Source organism: Passer montanus, unplaced genomic scaffold (genome assembly GCF_014805655.1).
Source record: "Passer montanus isolate IOZ18808 unplaced genomic scaffold, ASM1480565v1 scaffold13, whole genome shotgun sequence".
Lineage (NCBI taxonomy): Eukaryota > Metazoa > Chordata > Aves > Passeriformes > Passeridae > Passer > Passer montanus.
In genome coordinates this window covers 3647283-3663095 of record NW_024359832.1, presented here as the reverse complement: position 1 = coordinate 3663095, position 15813 = coordinate 3647283, and the positions used below count along the sequence as shown (strand labels likewise).

Below are 15813 nucleotides of genomic sequence, written 5' to 3'. Positions count from 1 at the left end.
ACAGCTTTCATAGATGTCAGGATTTTTCCCCCAGCTAAATTCAGGCATACCACAACTATCCCCTCTTTAAAAAACAAGCCAGAAAATTTGCAGAAAGTAATACTATGGACATATTTTTAATGAGGATGAGTTTAATTTTGCAATACATCACTGAGCACTTGCAAACATCTATAAACCTATTTCACTTTTCCCCAGTTTTTCAGAAACAAACCCTTAGAAGCCTCAGGTGTATTTGGCCCAGTCTGACTCAGAGGAAAATATATATCCTAACGAGCCAAAAATTTTCTTCCTTCCTGTGCTTTACTTACAATATATTACATCCAAGTATGAATGAGATCTTGCGCAGGCTGTCCTATAAACTTCTTTACTCCTGTGGCCTGAGGTGATAACATTTGGACAAAGCTGTATTTGAGCCCTCTGTTCAGTTTGAAGAATGAGACCAACACATAAAACTCTAAGAAGTAAGACTTCATCTTGATAGATGGCTACATTGTCACATACACATCTGGAAGTGCATTTCAGAAACTCTGATATCTTTTTAATTCTAGAGCTGTGTGTTTGGTGTCCCGCCACTACAGCTATGCATCATTAACAAAGCTGTCTTATCCTCAGTCTCAGTGTACTCATGAGCCTATTAGAAGTTCTTACTTACATTTGCCTTCTGTCCCACTGTGTAGGAGATGCTTTATTACAGTGAGGGCACAAATTCAGTTCAGGCAATCAGCAGCCTCCAAGACCCCACAAAGCACTGTCTTCCACAGAGCACAGGAGATCAACCACCCCAGGATGGATTGTCGTGCACAGACACTGTCAATTTCTATGGAAAATAAAGAAGGAAAAAAAAAACCATAACCCACAAATTCTGACCAGCTACCTCAACAGCTCCTGAGATAACCCAGCCTACGTGAGAAGCAGCACAGCAAGGACTCATGATGAAGAGGAAATCAAGACTTCTTCAGAGGTCAGCCTTGGCTACATGTGCCCCAGTGCACTGAACTGAGTAAAGGACAGGAGTGCAGGTAAGTTCTTCCCCTACATATTTGGAGAGTTCATTTAACTAACAAAATTCCATAAAACTCATAACTAAAAGCTTTTGTCTAAATGTTATGCAGCAAAGATTACACTGGGATTGGTGCTCAGAATGGGATGGAAAATTTTTCAAGCACCATACACCACCATTTTTCTGATAGAAAAAGGAAGTCATACATGCTTTGTACCAGGTTTTCTAAGTACTCACACTTCAGACAGCAACCCCATTCTGAGACTTGAGAGTGCTTTAAGTGAACAGACTGCTTTCTGCCTGTACAGTGTGGGTTTGTGATTGTAAATACATATATATATGTATTATGTGTGTATTTATGTGTGTGTATATATATATGCATACATATACATAAACATACACATGTGAATGGATATTGGTGAATTTTGTGTTCCACACACTGATGTGAGACATTGTGAGCATTAATTTTACTCAGCATAGAAATGCTGATTTCCAACAGTTGTATTTCTGTCTTTGGCAGGAAGAGTGCACATGGCCAGAGCAGTGGGACACAGCGAGGTTATGTGACCTCCAGTGAAACAGCTCCATCATTTTTTGATATTTTTCACTGGTATTATGATGCCTGCACTAGAGCAGGGGAAAGTTGGTTTTTGAGGATAAAAGGAGTACAATTGTAAGTATGTATAGCTATAGGACATTGTTTCCCTTTGCTCTTGACCCACACCACTTATGCATACAGGCACCTGTAACTATTAGAAGATATGTGACAGTGTTTCATCTCTTTGTGCCAGGTGAAGATATTGATCATTCCCATCTGACATACAACTCCAAAGACTAAAAGAGTTCAAATTCCTCCACCAGATAACACAGGCTTTAGATGCATGAGCAACACTCAGCAAACTGACCACGATATGAACAGTATAGAGAAGACCAGATGAGAAATGAAACAGAAGTGCTGTTTCATATGTGGCTGTTCCATACTCTACAGACTGAAGAAGATAGAAATAAAGTCTCTCCAGCTTTACAGTTTATGCCATTTTTATTTTTAATATACAAAAACTATTAATTTGTAGTAAACAATCTTTCTGTTTCTCTGAATAAAGCATAAAGACTGTTTATATCTCCTTGTTCATTCATCAAACCTAGATGTCACTGACATCACCATAATTATATATAAATAGAAAAAAACACCCAGCAAGAAAATATTTAGATAGTCCATGCATGCAACTGCTTCTCTTCCCCCACACAATTACAGGGTCAATAGTAATTACATAGAAGATATCTCTTAAGTTTGAAAAAAGGTAGGATGCAATCATGATGTGAGTGGGAAAGGGGCTGCACCATCAAAAGGTTTATAAAGGTTTATCAACACAAGGCAAGTGATAGATTGTCTCCCCAGTTCTGCACAGCATCACACTTTCCTTCTAAATACCCTGTCAAACACTAAACACTTGGGATAGAAAGCCAGAGACCAGCCACAGGCTCTGAGGAAAACTTACAATTCTCCAATACAGTGGCTACTGGAAAAAGAAAAAGAAGAGAAGCACATAACCACACAAAAAATCTTAACCTTCAAGTAAGTCTCCTTGTGAATTAATATAGTCCTGCTGAACATAAGCTGTTTTTCTGCAAATCAGATTGTGGTAACACTACAGCATTTGTTCCAATAAGACAACCTGTGTGAGTTACATGGCCCTGAGTCTTTCATCTTAAGAGGAGGAAACAATGGGTTTGTATTGAGAGAAAACAGATGTTCTTACCTTTTGTCTCCCAACTGTTGCTTTGGGTTGTTTTCTTTTTATTGCTTTCACTGTTTTACACTTACAATACCATTTGATGATCCTAAGCAGGAAATTCATATTCTAAGTGCCACATGAAAAAAGGAGGTTTCATCCCCCTTAGTGTGGGGACATCCATTCAACCCTTCGTGCTTGTCAGGAAAGATGAGCCCCGTCTGTCAGCATCCTGTTAGGGGCACCCTTCACTGAACTGCCCTGCTGGATCACGGGCTGATTTGACTGACTTAGTCAGGGACAGCCTAAGGGAGACCCCTCAGCAGGTCTTCCCAGTTTATGAACCCTTAAAGGGTCTTCCTTTTGATTTATGTTACCCACTGCAAGCAACAGCCAGCACCTGGCAAAGACTCACACTAACAGCTTATGGAATATCACTATTTATTAATAAAAAATGGTGACAGGCTAATGTTCAAGATTGCCAGTGATAGTATCTGACTATCCAGATATTTAAAGCATACACAGACAAACTCTAATCCCCAGTGAAAGCATTCAGCCCACACAGAGTGATTCTTACCCAATGGCATCCCCGTGGGGAAGAAGGCATGTTCAGCCCATCAACCGATGCCAGTGGTTACAATGGAGTCCTCCCTGATTTTTCCCTATTCTGAACTTATTTGTAACCTGTTTCCTTACATTTAGGTGGAACTTGAGTCACTCTAGTCATACACACCTTTGTTACTGATTGGTGTAAAATTCTCTTACTTCACTCTTAGAGTCAATAAAATGTGGAGCACGTGCCCAGTGAGGGGTCGTGGTACCTTGGATGGAGGTGTGAATTTGTACTACAATTAGATTAAAATGAAGCAAGTTCATCTGAGGAGGATGATTTCAGCACAGGTGTTGGCTCAGCAGCAGGAGATCAGCTGCACAAGTCTTAACACTTTATATCAAAATATCCTGAAAGAGTTTTTAATGATGTGGGGAATTGCACAGAGCATTTGACCAGGTATACATAAGAATATCTTTTATACTTCCATGAGCTAATTTAGTCAAGATCAGTGTATGGCTCTTGGCTCTGAATTGCAAAGGCTGCAATTCAAAGACCAACTTGCTTCATGACATACAAATCATCTTGCCTAAAATGGCTTAAATTAATTTTAAAAATAACAGGTTCATTTTTGAACACTTAGAGCAGGATTTCAGGCACTGCTTGGCTCATAACAAATCATCAGGACATATTGGTTTAAGAAAGATCCCTCTGAATCACTTCAGAGAAAAGGCAGCTACGAGCTTTCTTCACAAAAGAAAAAGTCATAATAACCGCTTAATAATGCTGCATTATTGTTACTATTATTATAACACTGAAGTAAATTAACTTACACATTAGATTATGTAATCAAAGATGGCTCAAAGAGCTGTTTCATAAAAATGAGAAGAAAAGATTGACCTATCAAAACCTCTGAGAATTTAAAAAAAAAATATCTTTTTACACAGAGACAACTCTGAGATTGCTGGGTTTTTCCACAGAAAAAATGTCAGATCTTCAGAGCTATTCATTTACTCTGACTTGTATAGTTATGGCAGTCCTCTGAAGAGTAGGAGACCCTATCTTAAATCTTCCTCCTTCTTAAATTTGAAGAACTGACCTAAAAAGTATGAACTGGGTAGCCCATATCTCAAGCAAACATTTGAAACACCATGCTGGTTTGTGACAAGCTGACCTTTCTAACCCAAAACGTGTAAGTTTTTCCCACCAAAACAGTGGTGGGAACTGGAGTGTTACCACTGAATGTCCATTCCAGCACATACAGAATCAATTTTTAAACCAGAATAGTGCATTTTCTATTTGTGAAGGCTTATTCACTTTGAAGGCTTTTTTCCCTACAGTTTTCTTGTGTGGCTTTTGTACAAATAGTCCCTTCACTGCTTTGCTTTCAGTTAGTAAGTGCTCAGTCTGGCACAGTACAAATATGCTGTCAGTAATGATGTAAAGATTTCTCCTGGTGATGGGAAGGGACATCTTCCCCATTGCCAGGTGGAACTGAAACTTTCTTTGGTCCCATCTTTCCTTTGCAGCAGCCCACAAGACTGGGTTTCCCTGTGAGTTTTGTTTGGAATTTTTTATTTCACTTACTTCATATCTGCTGTGGATTAATATATAATTTCCTAGCTCTGCTATGTCTTACTAAAACGTAAAGCTCAGAGTACAAACAAAGCACTGCATATCAATGGTGCTTCACAAGACTAGATATAGTCTATAATTAATAACTTATTCGCTGGTATAAAGGCAGACATGCCTTTCCACATCCTCAGACATGATCGAGTTTGTTATAAATTTGGGATAGGTCCAATAGCACAGGTTACCAAAAACAACATTAATATTCAAGCCTCAAGGTGCAGACCTTGAAGTTTCATTTAAGAGGCCAGTGTTGTGATGTATATTTCTCTCATATGAGCTACAGTGGATGTTTAAATATCTCTGAATTTGTCTCTTAAGTCTTTTTGGAGAAATCAGAAGTTAACCTGGAAATGCCACAAAAACTTTTCAAAAGAGGTTTTACTACAAATGTGTAGAAAACTAAAGATTTGTGAAAAGGAGAACATTTCACAGCAGTGCAGTAATTCATGGTTAATTACACTCATACCTGAGAAGACAATGATAAAAAATATTTATTATTTACAAATATATAATTGTTTGTGCCACACATGTACATACTGGTTGCAGTTTCCAGTTCTTTGCTTTGATATTTAAAACAGTGCTCTGACTAATAGCACAAAAAAAGGGACAAACATATTTGCAACAGCTGTTTCTGATGCTAACACATAGAAGTGCAACTGAATGTAAGTTTTCATTAAATAAGATGGATTATTCTACATGCACATGAAGTTAATGTGCTATGATTTCATCCCTGTAATATAGTAATTGCCCAAAATCAATTCTCATCTCGAGTATTTTACAATAACTGATGAAATACATGTGTATCTACATGCTCTTCATATAACAAACCCATTGTTACAAAACTTTTAGAAACCAACCTGCAGCAGTAAAACAGTCAAAAACTGTTTAAAATGAGCAGAGACAGCAACATCTTCTTTTCATCTTGAGTATGTGAAATCTTCAGGTGCCAGCCACCATACTTTAAAGAACAGTATGTCATAAAGGCCACGATCCAAGTAAAAGATAAAATTACAAAAGTCTTACTTCACAGAGGATGAGACAATTAACTGAATTACAAGACCAAGGCGCCGAGTCAGGATGGAAGGTGCTTAGATGTTGAATAGCTAATTTCACACCAGTCAGGAAAGCGTATTCAGTGTCTTTTCACTTTTGGGAATGCTGTACCAGACAGGACTGTCCTTGCAGCCCCAGGACACTAGAGCCACAAGGTCCATCGGGGAAACACCTTGGGCTGGCTGAGGAGCTTGTCTAATCCCCGTTCCTTCCTTGACACAGGTGGATGCCCATGGAAACGTGCTGGAACCACGGGAACTACGAAATAACATTTGCACAATCTTCCATGACCCCCCAGCCACCACGTACATGTGCAGCAGTGCCAACCTGCAGTACAGAAGAGCCACTTCCAGCAGAGACCTCTACAGCAGGAGTGCTCTGGACAGGCACAGGCTCCATAAAAAAGGACACTTACGCAGGAGGGCATCCCAGATCAAAGTCAAAATCCCTGATTTGACTGATGTTAACCTGATAGACAAGTGGTCCAGAATGGTCTTTCCCATCATGTTTATTCTCTTTAATGTTGTTTACTGGCTGTATTATGTCCACTAAGTTATGCAATAATGTTACCACATACTAACATAATTAGACTTGTTTCTTTTCCTTCTCAATTTTGTTAATTCTGAAGAACTGCAGTAGCTATAATGTTCCATGTTCAACGTAAGATACTCCGCCATGGAACATTTCTAGATTTAAGCTTTAAAAAAAAAAAAACAACAACCCAACACAAATCCAGGGTCACAACATCTAGATCAGTATAGTACAGATCAACTCTTAAGAAGCATTTGAGAAAAAATTGCTCTACCTTGATTTTTACAAAGTTTATGCATCACCCATGACCTTTCTGTGCCAAATTTAATTTTTTTTTTTAAGTGGAAATTTGTCCCACTGTATTTCTTATCACATATTGGCAGCTCACAGCAGCATGCTTCCAAACAACACAGTCAAACTACTCGTAGTATCTATGTCACTGTCTTTCACCATTCAGAGTGTAGAGAAATTTGAAGAAATTACAGGTTAAAGGATTATAACTATTGCACCATGCTTCACTTCAAACTTAATAGCTTTACTGGCAAGTATTTCCATTGTGTGTTTGAGTAGTATCACTCAAGGAGAAGTCAAATAACATTTTCATAGACAGAGATCTTCAAAAGAAAAAAGTGTAGCAGAGAAAAATCCCACTGAGTATCCAAGCAAGGAATCAGCTGATTTGATCTCAATGGAATTCTGTTATTTCCACAACAACAGAAGCAAAGTTGATATTTATCAGAACAGTTGTGCCATATGTAATTTTGTATGAAAACGTAGAAAACAAACACATGTTGATTCCTCGAAGCAACTCTGTGGGATACCCCAGACCAAGATTTTTCTTAACACCCAGGCTTCCTGTGGCTGGTAATTGCAACATTCTCCCAAAAGTTGGTAGATGTCTGGGAGCAGATCTGAGGAAATTTCTGCACACAGTTTCCTTCAGATTTCTTTATTCCGCTGAGAACCAGGAGATGCAGCTGAGTCCTACAGCACTCTGGCAATGCTGGGTGCACTCCTCCTGAGGAGCTGCCTCTTCTTACCTGGCTGCTTGTGTCCTGACACAACTGCAGCCAAGGAGCCACAGGCAAAGGACTACAATGCCCATGCAACTGGGAAGCAATAGGTCAGACATATTCTACCTATATTAAATCAATTTTCCCTCTCTATTTCCAATTGTTTCCTTACAGCACTGATACTATATTGCCTAACATAGCTTTTTATTGAAATTATTGTCAGTCAATTTTTTTTATTCCAAGTGTTTCATACTTTAGGAAAGTCAAGATATACAAGCCAACAGAGTCTATGTAAATACTGAGGTGGTATTATCAATGGAAGCTGGTACAGAAAGAAACATTGGTCAGGATACAAACAAAAAAGTGATGTGGAAAAGTGATGTTCTTCAGTAGTTCCTCATTGCCTGGCAGAAAGGACAGCTGATAACCTTATTGCCAAGTGACATTGCAATCTCTTTAATCAGAACGCAATAATGAATTAAACCCTCCTACATGTTATGGTTTGTCACATTGTGCAAATTGAACCTTCTCACAGACCAGGGCCTGCAGCCCCTTCCCTTTGTTTGCACAGCAGCCTTCTGCAGAATGAAGTGGAATCATAGAATCACCAAACAAGAAAGGGAATAGGTTTAATTTAATCACTACAAAAGTTATAAGGCTGCAAACCAGGCATTTGACATTGCCAATCAAAGGGAGTCTTTGAAACTATGCATTTTTCTGTGGGCTCCAAAGTCCAGTCTCATCCCAAGCTCAATGGAGCACAATCATGGTCTGCTCAGATGTCTTCTCTCTGCTGCTACAACTTTTAACCTCCAGTCTACTACACAGTTACACGATTTTACAAGATTAATCAGCCCCTAAGTACAACTTGAGGTGATTCAGGACAAATGTTAATTCAGACAAAGGGCTCTTGTGAATAGGCCATGTATGCCTATCCCCTCCCTGAAACAACTCCAAATAATTTTTAAACAAGAATCCCACATGGGACAATGTGATTAAGTTTTTAATTATAGTTAAGAAATGTTTCTATCAAGAATATTTCAGTGGAAACTAACAATATTATTTTGGTATTGTAAAATAACGAATACAGAGAGCATAAGGAAGTCTTGCAAACTGAACTTTCCAAAACTGCAAAAAATAGCACCAGGAGGGAGACAGCAATAGGACCATATGCTGTCCATTGCAAACACACGTCCCATTAAATAGTTTTGAATTCTTTGAACTGGCATGAGACTTAACAGAGTAAGTCCATGAGCCATTGAATTTGCCTGCTTTGTGCTTATACACAAAAATTAATTCAAAGTAATTTAAAGAAAATAATGAATTCTGCAGATTTGTAGTGTAAAATACAACCATCAGTCATTCATATTTTGCATTACCAGATTTCCAAAAGATATTCACAGACAGACCTCAGGTAAGTAATTAAACCCAGCTGATCAGGTGGTGAAGAGGTACTGCAACCTCTCCTTATAGCTGCAGTGAACATTTTAGAAGAGCCAGCATCCAACATGACATCAAAAAGTCTTTAGGTTACCAAAAAAAAAGGATCCTTTGTTTTTGCTTACAAGAGCAAAGATCAGCTTTATGGTTTTCAGCATTTCTTTTGCAGGCCCCTAACATCTGCATACACATATTTTTCTAGTTTATGGTTCAGCCAGATATTCCTGTCACAGTTGATAGTTAGGTATCTTTAGTTAGGACTAAAATCAGTTACATTGTACAGTTACAAGAAAAAAAAAAGGTATGGAGTAGAGTAAAAGCCATTAACAAAACAAGAGCAGCACATGCAAAACTCCTGAAGAACAGCATGTTCCAAAATAGGACCTACTCTTGTGCTCCAGGAGAGGTCAAACACCTGCCTGTCCAAATCTCAGCTCCACAGTCCATTTTGAGCAGCACACACCAAGGCCTCTCTGCATCAAGAGCTGGAAGCCAGAACCTCGAGTCAGGAAACAGCTGCCAGCTCTTGGTGCAAAGTTTGGCAGCAGAGACTAATAACCCATCACATACAGAGGCAAGAGCTACTAAGTGTAGAAGAAACTACTTCTAGAGAAAAAAGCAGAAGAAAATATCTCTCACCTGAGAGCAATAGCTTGGCAGCAAGGAAAAGCCAGTGGTATTAGTGCATGGCATGGCAAAATGAGTCCATTTACCCAGCTACAATGCCATCTGGAGCTAGAAATTATGGAGCACAAAAGAAACACAATCTCTTCCCATCAAAAAGTTGGAGTAATTTGGCTGGCTTTATTCAATAAAGGTAAAAATTCTAAGTGCCCTCACAGTTGTACTTCTGTAGCTTCCCATCAAAAAGTTGGAGTAATTTGGCTGGCTTCATGCAATAAAGGTGAAAAATGCTAAGTGCCCTCACAGTTGTATTTCTGTAATTTCCCTAGCCTGAAGAACCAGACTTCAAGATGAGCATAGATAAGGTCCCATTGCTAATTAGGTTTCACTAAACTCCCATTTAGTTTGTGCAGCTCTCATGCAATTTCTCCTGGAAGTCATTGTTTTTGGCTGAGTTTCCTGAGGCACTGAGGTTCTACTGTCCCCGAGCGTGTATATTTGTGTGCCTACCTGGGAGTCTCCCAACAATATTTGAATCTATTGGTAATTTCAACCAATAATTTTCTTTTAGTTCAAAAGCTAAAAGAACAGTAAGGATCTGAGACACTACATACCTACAAATTTCAAAGCTAGCAGCCAGCTCAGCAGAGGACAAAGCTCACATTTTCATCTGCCTCTTCTCTGGCAGAAAAAGCTTGATCAACTCCAGCCTTATTAGACACAAAAACCAGTTTTTCAGTGAAACAGGAATATTTTTGACATTATATTGCTTTATGCTACCACTGAACAGCACAAAGGTTGCAATTTCAGAAAATCTGCTGGTTCACCTGGATCACCCTTACAGGAAATGTTCCTTCCCTGTGTACTTCAAGTGGAGGATTTCTTGACGTAAATCACAAGGAAAGTCACCCAGGGCCTGAGGGCCACATTCCAGCTGTTTCCCATCACCAAGGAGTCTGTTCTCACATATTGAGGGTGCATTGCTAACACATCCTTGGGAATATTAGTGCTGGATTATATCTGTTACGTAAAAAAAATACTTTAAAAATGGGTTTTCTATTACAAAGCATGACCTCCCCACATCTGTGACTGGGCATTTCTTCCTGCCTCCTTGGGCAACCAATCACCCTGCAGCCCAAGGAAGGCAAGAGATCACACAAGAATAACGTATTTCAGCATGTAATAATGCTGAAATGTATATGCACAGGCTGAAAGAATTAAGTGACAAATAAAAAAGGCAGCATTTCTTATAAAAGAAGAGCAGGTGACTGTGGTCTACTTGCTGCCTTGGAGTGCAGAGTTAACTCTAATGGTGTTGTTTGCTCCTTGACATGTCTATTTCTCAATTATTTTGTAAGTAATCTTGAATCTCCCAGAATTATAAAAACATCCCTTCTTGTCTCATGCTGGTGCCAATATAAGAAATGGCCTGGTACTCACTCTTTTACATGTTTTTGGGGTTTTTTTGCAAATTTCAATTGCATTTCAGTATCAATACTAATGAGGAACTAAAATAATTACATGGCAGCAGAAGTATGTCATATTGCTAGAGATCATCTCTGACCAATTTCTTTTAACTCATCCTTGGCTCTCTGTACCCGCACATTCCTATGCAAAAGTATAAAATCAATCACACAGCCAAAAATGTAAGAAAGATGGTTTCCTTTAGCAGATCATGCCTTTCAGTGAGAACATCAGCCATCTCATCCACATCTGTGAACATACCAGTCTCCTTGTTCCTATCTCTGAAATGTCATTTGGTGTTTTGATCTAGCTGACAACATATTACCTGATTTTTTTTTTTAGATTTTCAGAGGAATCTTTGAATGTTGTACACTACAGCTAGCATTTCTGTAACAAATCAGGCAAATCATCATTTCAAGGAAGAGCTGACTGAGATTCTGGGATCAGTAAAGAATTTAGGATTGGGTTTTACAAAGGAAGTTAATAGCAGTTCTCATCAGATGATCCAACGTCGTTCTGGCTCTCATTTTAAACAATATCAATAGAAATATGGCACATGTGAAACCTCTGCCTTCACCCCCCTGCCAAAAAAATTACTGTAGCCATCAAAAAATATTTATTTAATCTATATGATGCTATGAATCCTTCCCCACAGATAGTCCATCAACAAAGCAGTCCCTGTGGACCTGTAGCAGTTCCTAGTTAGGAAAATCCCCACACCTTCCAGTGCCTTTCATTACTCTATTAGCTAAACTAGCTGAGTAACCCAGTGCTTAAAAATAGCCAGAGCCTTCTCTATGTAGTACTCTCCATACAGGCCTGCAAAAGTCCAAAGAATGAATCTTGTGATATTTGCCTCCTTTTCTGGGTTTTGGTGGGAGTTATTTGGTCTTTCTGGAGAAGCCCTGAAGCAGGAATGAACTAAAATTTTACAGAGGAAAGAGAGTATACCACCAAATGTAATTGAGGTTGATTTAAAGCAAAAAAAAAAAAAAACAAAACCAAAAAAAACAATTATGGACTATTTGATGCACTTATGAAACCCAAAAAAAAAAAAAAAAAAAAAATTATGGACTATCTTGATGCACTTATGAAAACATTCTTTAGTACTAGAAGAGTAAAAATCCCTTTACTGCTGATACTGCATTATAAATATTAATACACAAATCAAAATGATAGCAAAATGTGCATACTTCAGGATAGGGTGTTACTGGTTCTTAAAACCACCTTTCAGAAGAAAGCATAATTATGTCTCAACATGTTTCCCATCAGAAAGGCTTGCTTCAGAACTCAGAAATGTTCTACAGACTTATTTAGATCTTTTAAAAACACAGCTTCTTGGCATATATAATTGCTTTGTTGCAAAAGCAGTTTTATAAACAATAGTCAATTCCACACTGGCGGTTAGCTGTTCATATGCAGTTCTGGTTTCCTTTAGCATAACAAGATCAAAGCTGACATGGCTGATATGAAAAAAAAAAGTTTTTTTCTGAAATCAAGGGAAGATTTCTGTGAAACAAAGAAAAGAGCAATGAACACCAGCAGAGGGCAAGTAACATTATTTTTATAATTTACTTTTTATATTTTGTATCAAGATATGCTGATTTTCTGATTCAAATTGCAGGTGTTAATGTGCAATGTGCATTTCTGCAGGTGCTTTTTAGGTGGTGAAATTACAACTTCCTACATTATATGTGTCTATTATATGTAGGTACTGATTTCTCGTTAGCTTTTGGTTCAAAAAGCCTCCTGTGCAAAGTTTTGTTTCTGTTGTAAATTACGTGCTCAAGAGATTTCTCCTTAGTACCTGCAAAATCAGAGAGATTTCTTGAACATCTTTATGGTGGTTTGTTGGAGGGGGGTTTGCCCATGCCACTGCTGGCCCCAGAAGTGAGCTGCTCTGCCAGGTAAGGACTGGGAGAACAGGAACCCATGGTGTAGAATTGGGCCAAAGGAGCAGCATCACTTACCAGTGAGTGTGCCAGTGAGTGTAGTGGGATGTGCAAACTCCAGAGCTATTCCACATGCTGCAGCCAGTTAATTAGAATGAGCTCACACATGGAAGAATGTAGGAAAACACAGATATTGGCAAATAGAACAGAAAAGCAAGGACAAAATTCAGTTCTTTAATGCTAATGGAGTCTCTTTAAACTCTCACACCTTTGGCCTAATTCTTAGTCACAGGCACAAGTTTCCTTGTCAGTGGGGCTCCTCACACTCTCCTCAAGACGTGCTCCTGGCCACAAGCTTGTTCCAGATGCTTTTGTCCTGTACAGGTTTGTCCCATTTACTACCTGCTCATGTCTACCTGCATTCAGCAAAGTGTAGCTGAAGATGGCACCAGTGCAATGGATCTTGTGAAAGCTCTAGCTTTTTTCATTAATCTGCTCTGGTACAGTCTCCACAAAGGCCTTATCTGTCACAACAGGAGACCTTGCTTGTTCCAGAAGTAACTAATTCTCTGAGCAAAGACAAAAAATCCGACAGACAGTACAAAGAGCAAGCTCTGTTCTCCATTCTTTCTGGTCCTTTTCCATGCCATCTGCTGGAGGCCATTATGTGTCTTATATTTGTCTGTAGAGATGTAAGGTCAGGATGCACGTTTCAAATGCAATGCTGTGTTTTAGCTGCTGCTTCTCAATTGCTTGTCAACTGGAGCTCCTGTCCCCCTCTAGCCAGTCACACTGTGTTGTTATGCCCCCTATGAAAAACATAATTTTGATGGTTATATTAAAAATACTCAGTTTTTCAATAAAGTCTAACACCTATTAAGAAAAAGCATCTCATTGCACATTTATTTCTGTCAACAACAGCAGTATGAGAAACTTCTCTTGTTAAAGCAAAAAACCATTAAAAAAAGATTTTTTCAGCCTTTTCTGTTCAGTGCTGCAGTAAAGGACAAACAAATATAGGATGATACTACAGACTGAACACCACCACATAAGCCTTAACTAAAAATCCATTACATAAGTTGCCAGAGAATTTAAAATGAAGCCATGTAAATACTTTCAGTCTACTATTAAGAAAAAGCCACAAATATTGAAATTAGCATCTGTAGCAGATTCTTCAACAGAAGTTTTACTGGTTGTAAATAAAAATGGAAGTTATTATTTGTGGCCTTTTGTTGTTGAGAAAATGCCACTATTTTTGAACGGTGATCTTGAAAACTAAGAGGTAGCAACACAAAAGTTCACTTCAGCAACACACTAAAAATTAGTTTTAAATATCCACCTTTCATTGAAGTACAGACTTTCTAGGTATGTTTCGTTTTTTTACGTGTTCACAGTAGATCTATAAATTGTATGAATACATCAGCACACAAGTTTCTTCTATCCAAACAACATCCCATCCCAAACAATAGAGTACACTTTTATGAAATAAATTGCTGCTATTAAATCTGCAACTATAAATAAAAGTAGTTTCCAGTCCTTTTGTCCTAAATGATAAAAAACAGCATGGTAACAATAAATAAATAAAAAATAAAGCCTTTTCTCTAGAAAAGCCTTTCAGCAATACCAATTCAGCATGTCCATCAGACAAGCAAGGGTTATACTTTCAGACATGGCACATATTATAAGTGATTCTCTTCCAAATGTCTATCACACAATACATGGAGCATTTGAACACATAAGGCCATATTCTCCTATAAAGTGAGATCTACAGAAAAGGAAAAAGCATAGTCAACACAAATATACCTATAAATAAAACAGACTTGGTAAATTTATTCCTTATACTCACAATTAAAATAACAGCGTCCTCCTGACATGCTGCTGGACAACCTGCAGTAACTCTTTCCAGATTTTTAATAAAATTAAACAATTTTCAATTCCAACCTCATTTTGAGCTTGAATTTATTTTTTACCATTTTACCAAGGTCTTTATCTGTTATTTGATCAATTATGAAATTTGTTGCTTACGGATATTCAAGACAATGATCAAGCCATATCTGTTAGAGGTTGCACTCCTTTCACTAAGATACATCTTCCACTCTTTCATCTTTACAACTCTTTACCCACTACTCCACATTTCTTCATTCTTCAATTGCTAACACTGAACATGTATATCTAATTAAATGTATCAGCACCAAATAAGAGAGAAACAACATATTTAAGTTTCCTATTAAACCCATTAAAATCCTTTTTATAGAAGCCTTTCTACAAGAGCTTCTTGTCCTCCTCTTTTATGACCAGTACTCTGAAGTCCATTATTTTCTATTAGTGTATTAAACTTTGCATATATGAAAACCTATGGCACAATGCATTGGAATAAGCTCAAGACCCTGATTTTGAAACTAGGAATAAAGTTAAGGCATCAATTATTTTATTATTTACACAAAACTTGCCTAAGACACACATGCACACAGTGAGAATCACACATCAGTGTTCATGTAAGCATTACAGAGCATTTGCTTTTTATGTATAGAAAAATGGTCTAATAAATAGTAGAAACCATAAGATTTCTGGTGTAACCTTCCCTAGTGTTAGTGCTTTTAACTTTTCTTACATACTACAATCAAAACTCCATCTGGTTTCAGAAAAGTTTACCAATTATCTCCTGTATTAAGTGAGCTAGGAATATCTTTCTCATAGTCTATATAGGTCAGCTCCTCTCCAGCACTGCAACCCCTTTTGAAAACATTAATATTTTTAATTGAAAAGCTACCAACTAAGAAACACTCTGCAGTGCTTTTTCTACAACTTCTGAGCACTGAACAGGGTGCCTAGAGAAATTGTGGTGGCTCAACCACAGGGAAACACTCAAGCCATCTGGAGA

At 38.1% G+C, this 15813-nt stretch overlaps 1 protein-coding gene and 1 long non-coding RNA gene across 3 annotated transcripts in view; both read left to right on the top strand.

The window, feature by feature from the left end:
- The window catches only part of GABRB1 (gamma-aminobutyric acid type A receptor subunit beta1), a 106572-nt gene extending 99945 nt beyond the window's left edge, over window positions 1-6627 (top strand). For both annotated transcript variants that reach the window (XM_039699118.1, XM_039699117.1), the window contains one exon: window positions 6191-6627. In XM_039699118.1, coding sequence (XP_039555052.1) covers window positions 6191-6520 — 330 coding nt within the window. In that variant the 3' untranslated portion in view covers window positions 6521-6627. The remainder of the gene's footprint in view (window positions 1-6190) is intronic.
- On the top strand, window positions 613-2136 carry LOC120497518. Its single transcript, XR_005626522.1, has 3 exons — window positions 613-1019; window positions 1521-1673; window positions 1792-2136. It is a non-coding gene; the product is annotated as an uncharacterized LOC120497518 (long non-coding RNA).
- Window positions 6628-15813: the final 9186 nt, after the last annotated feature.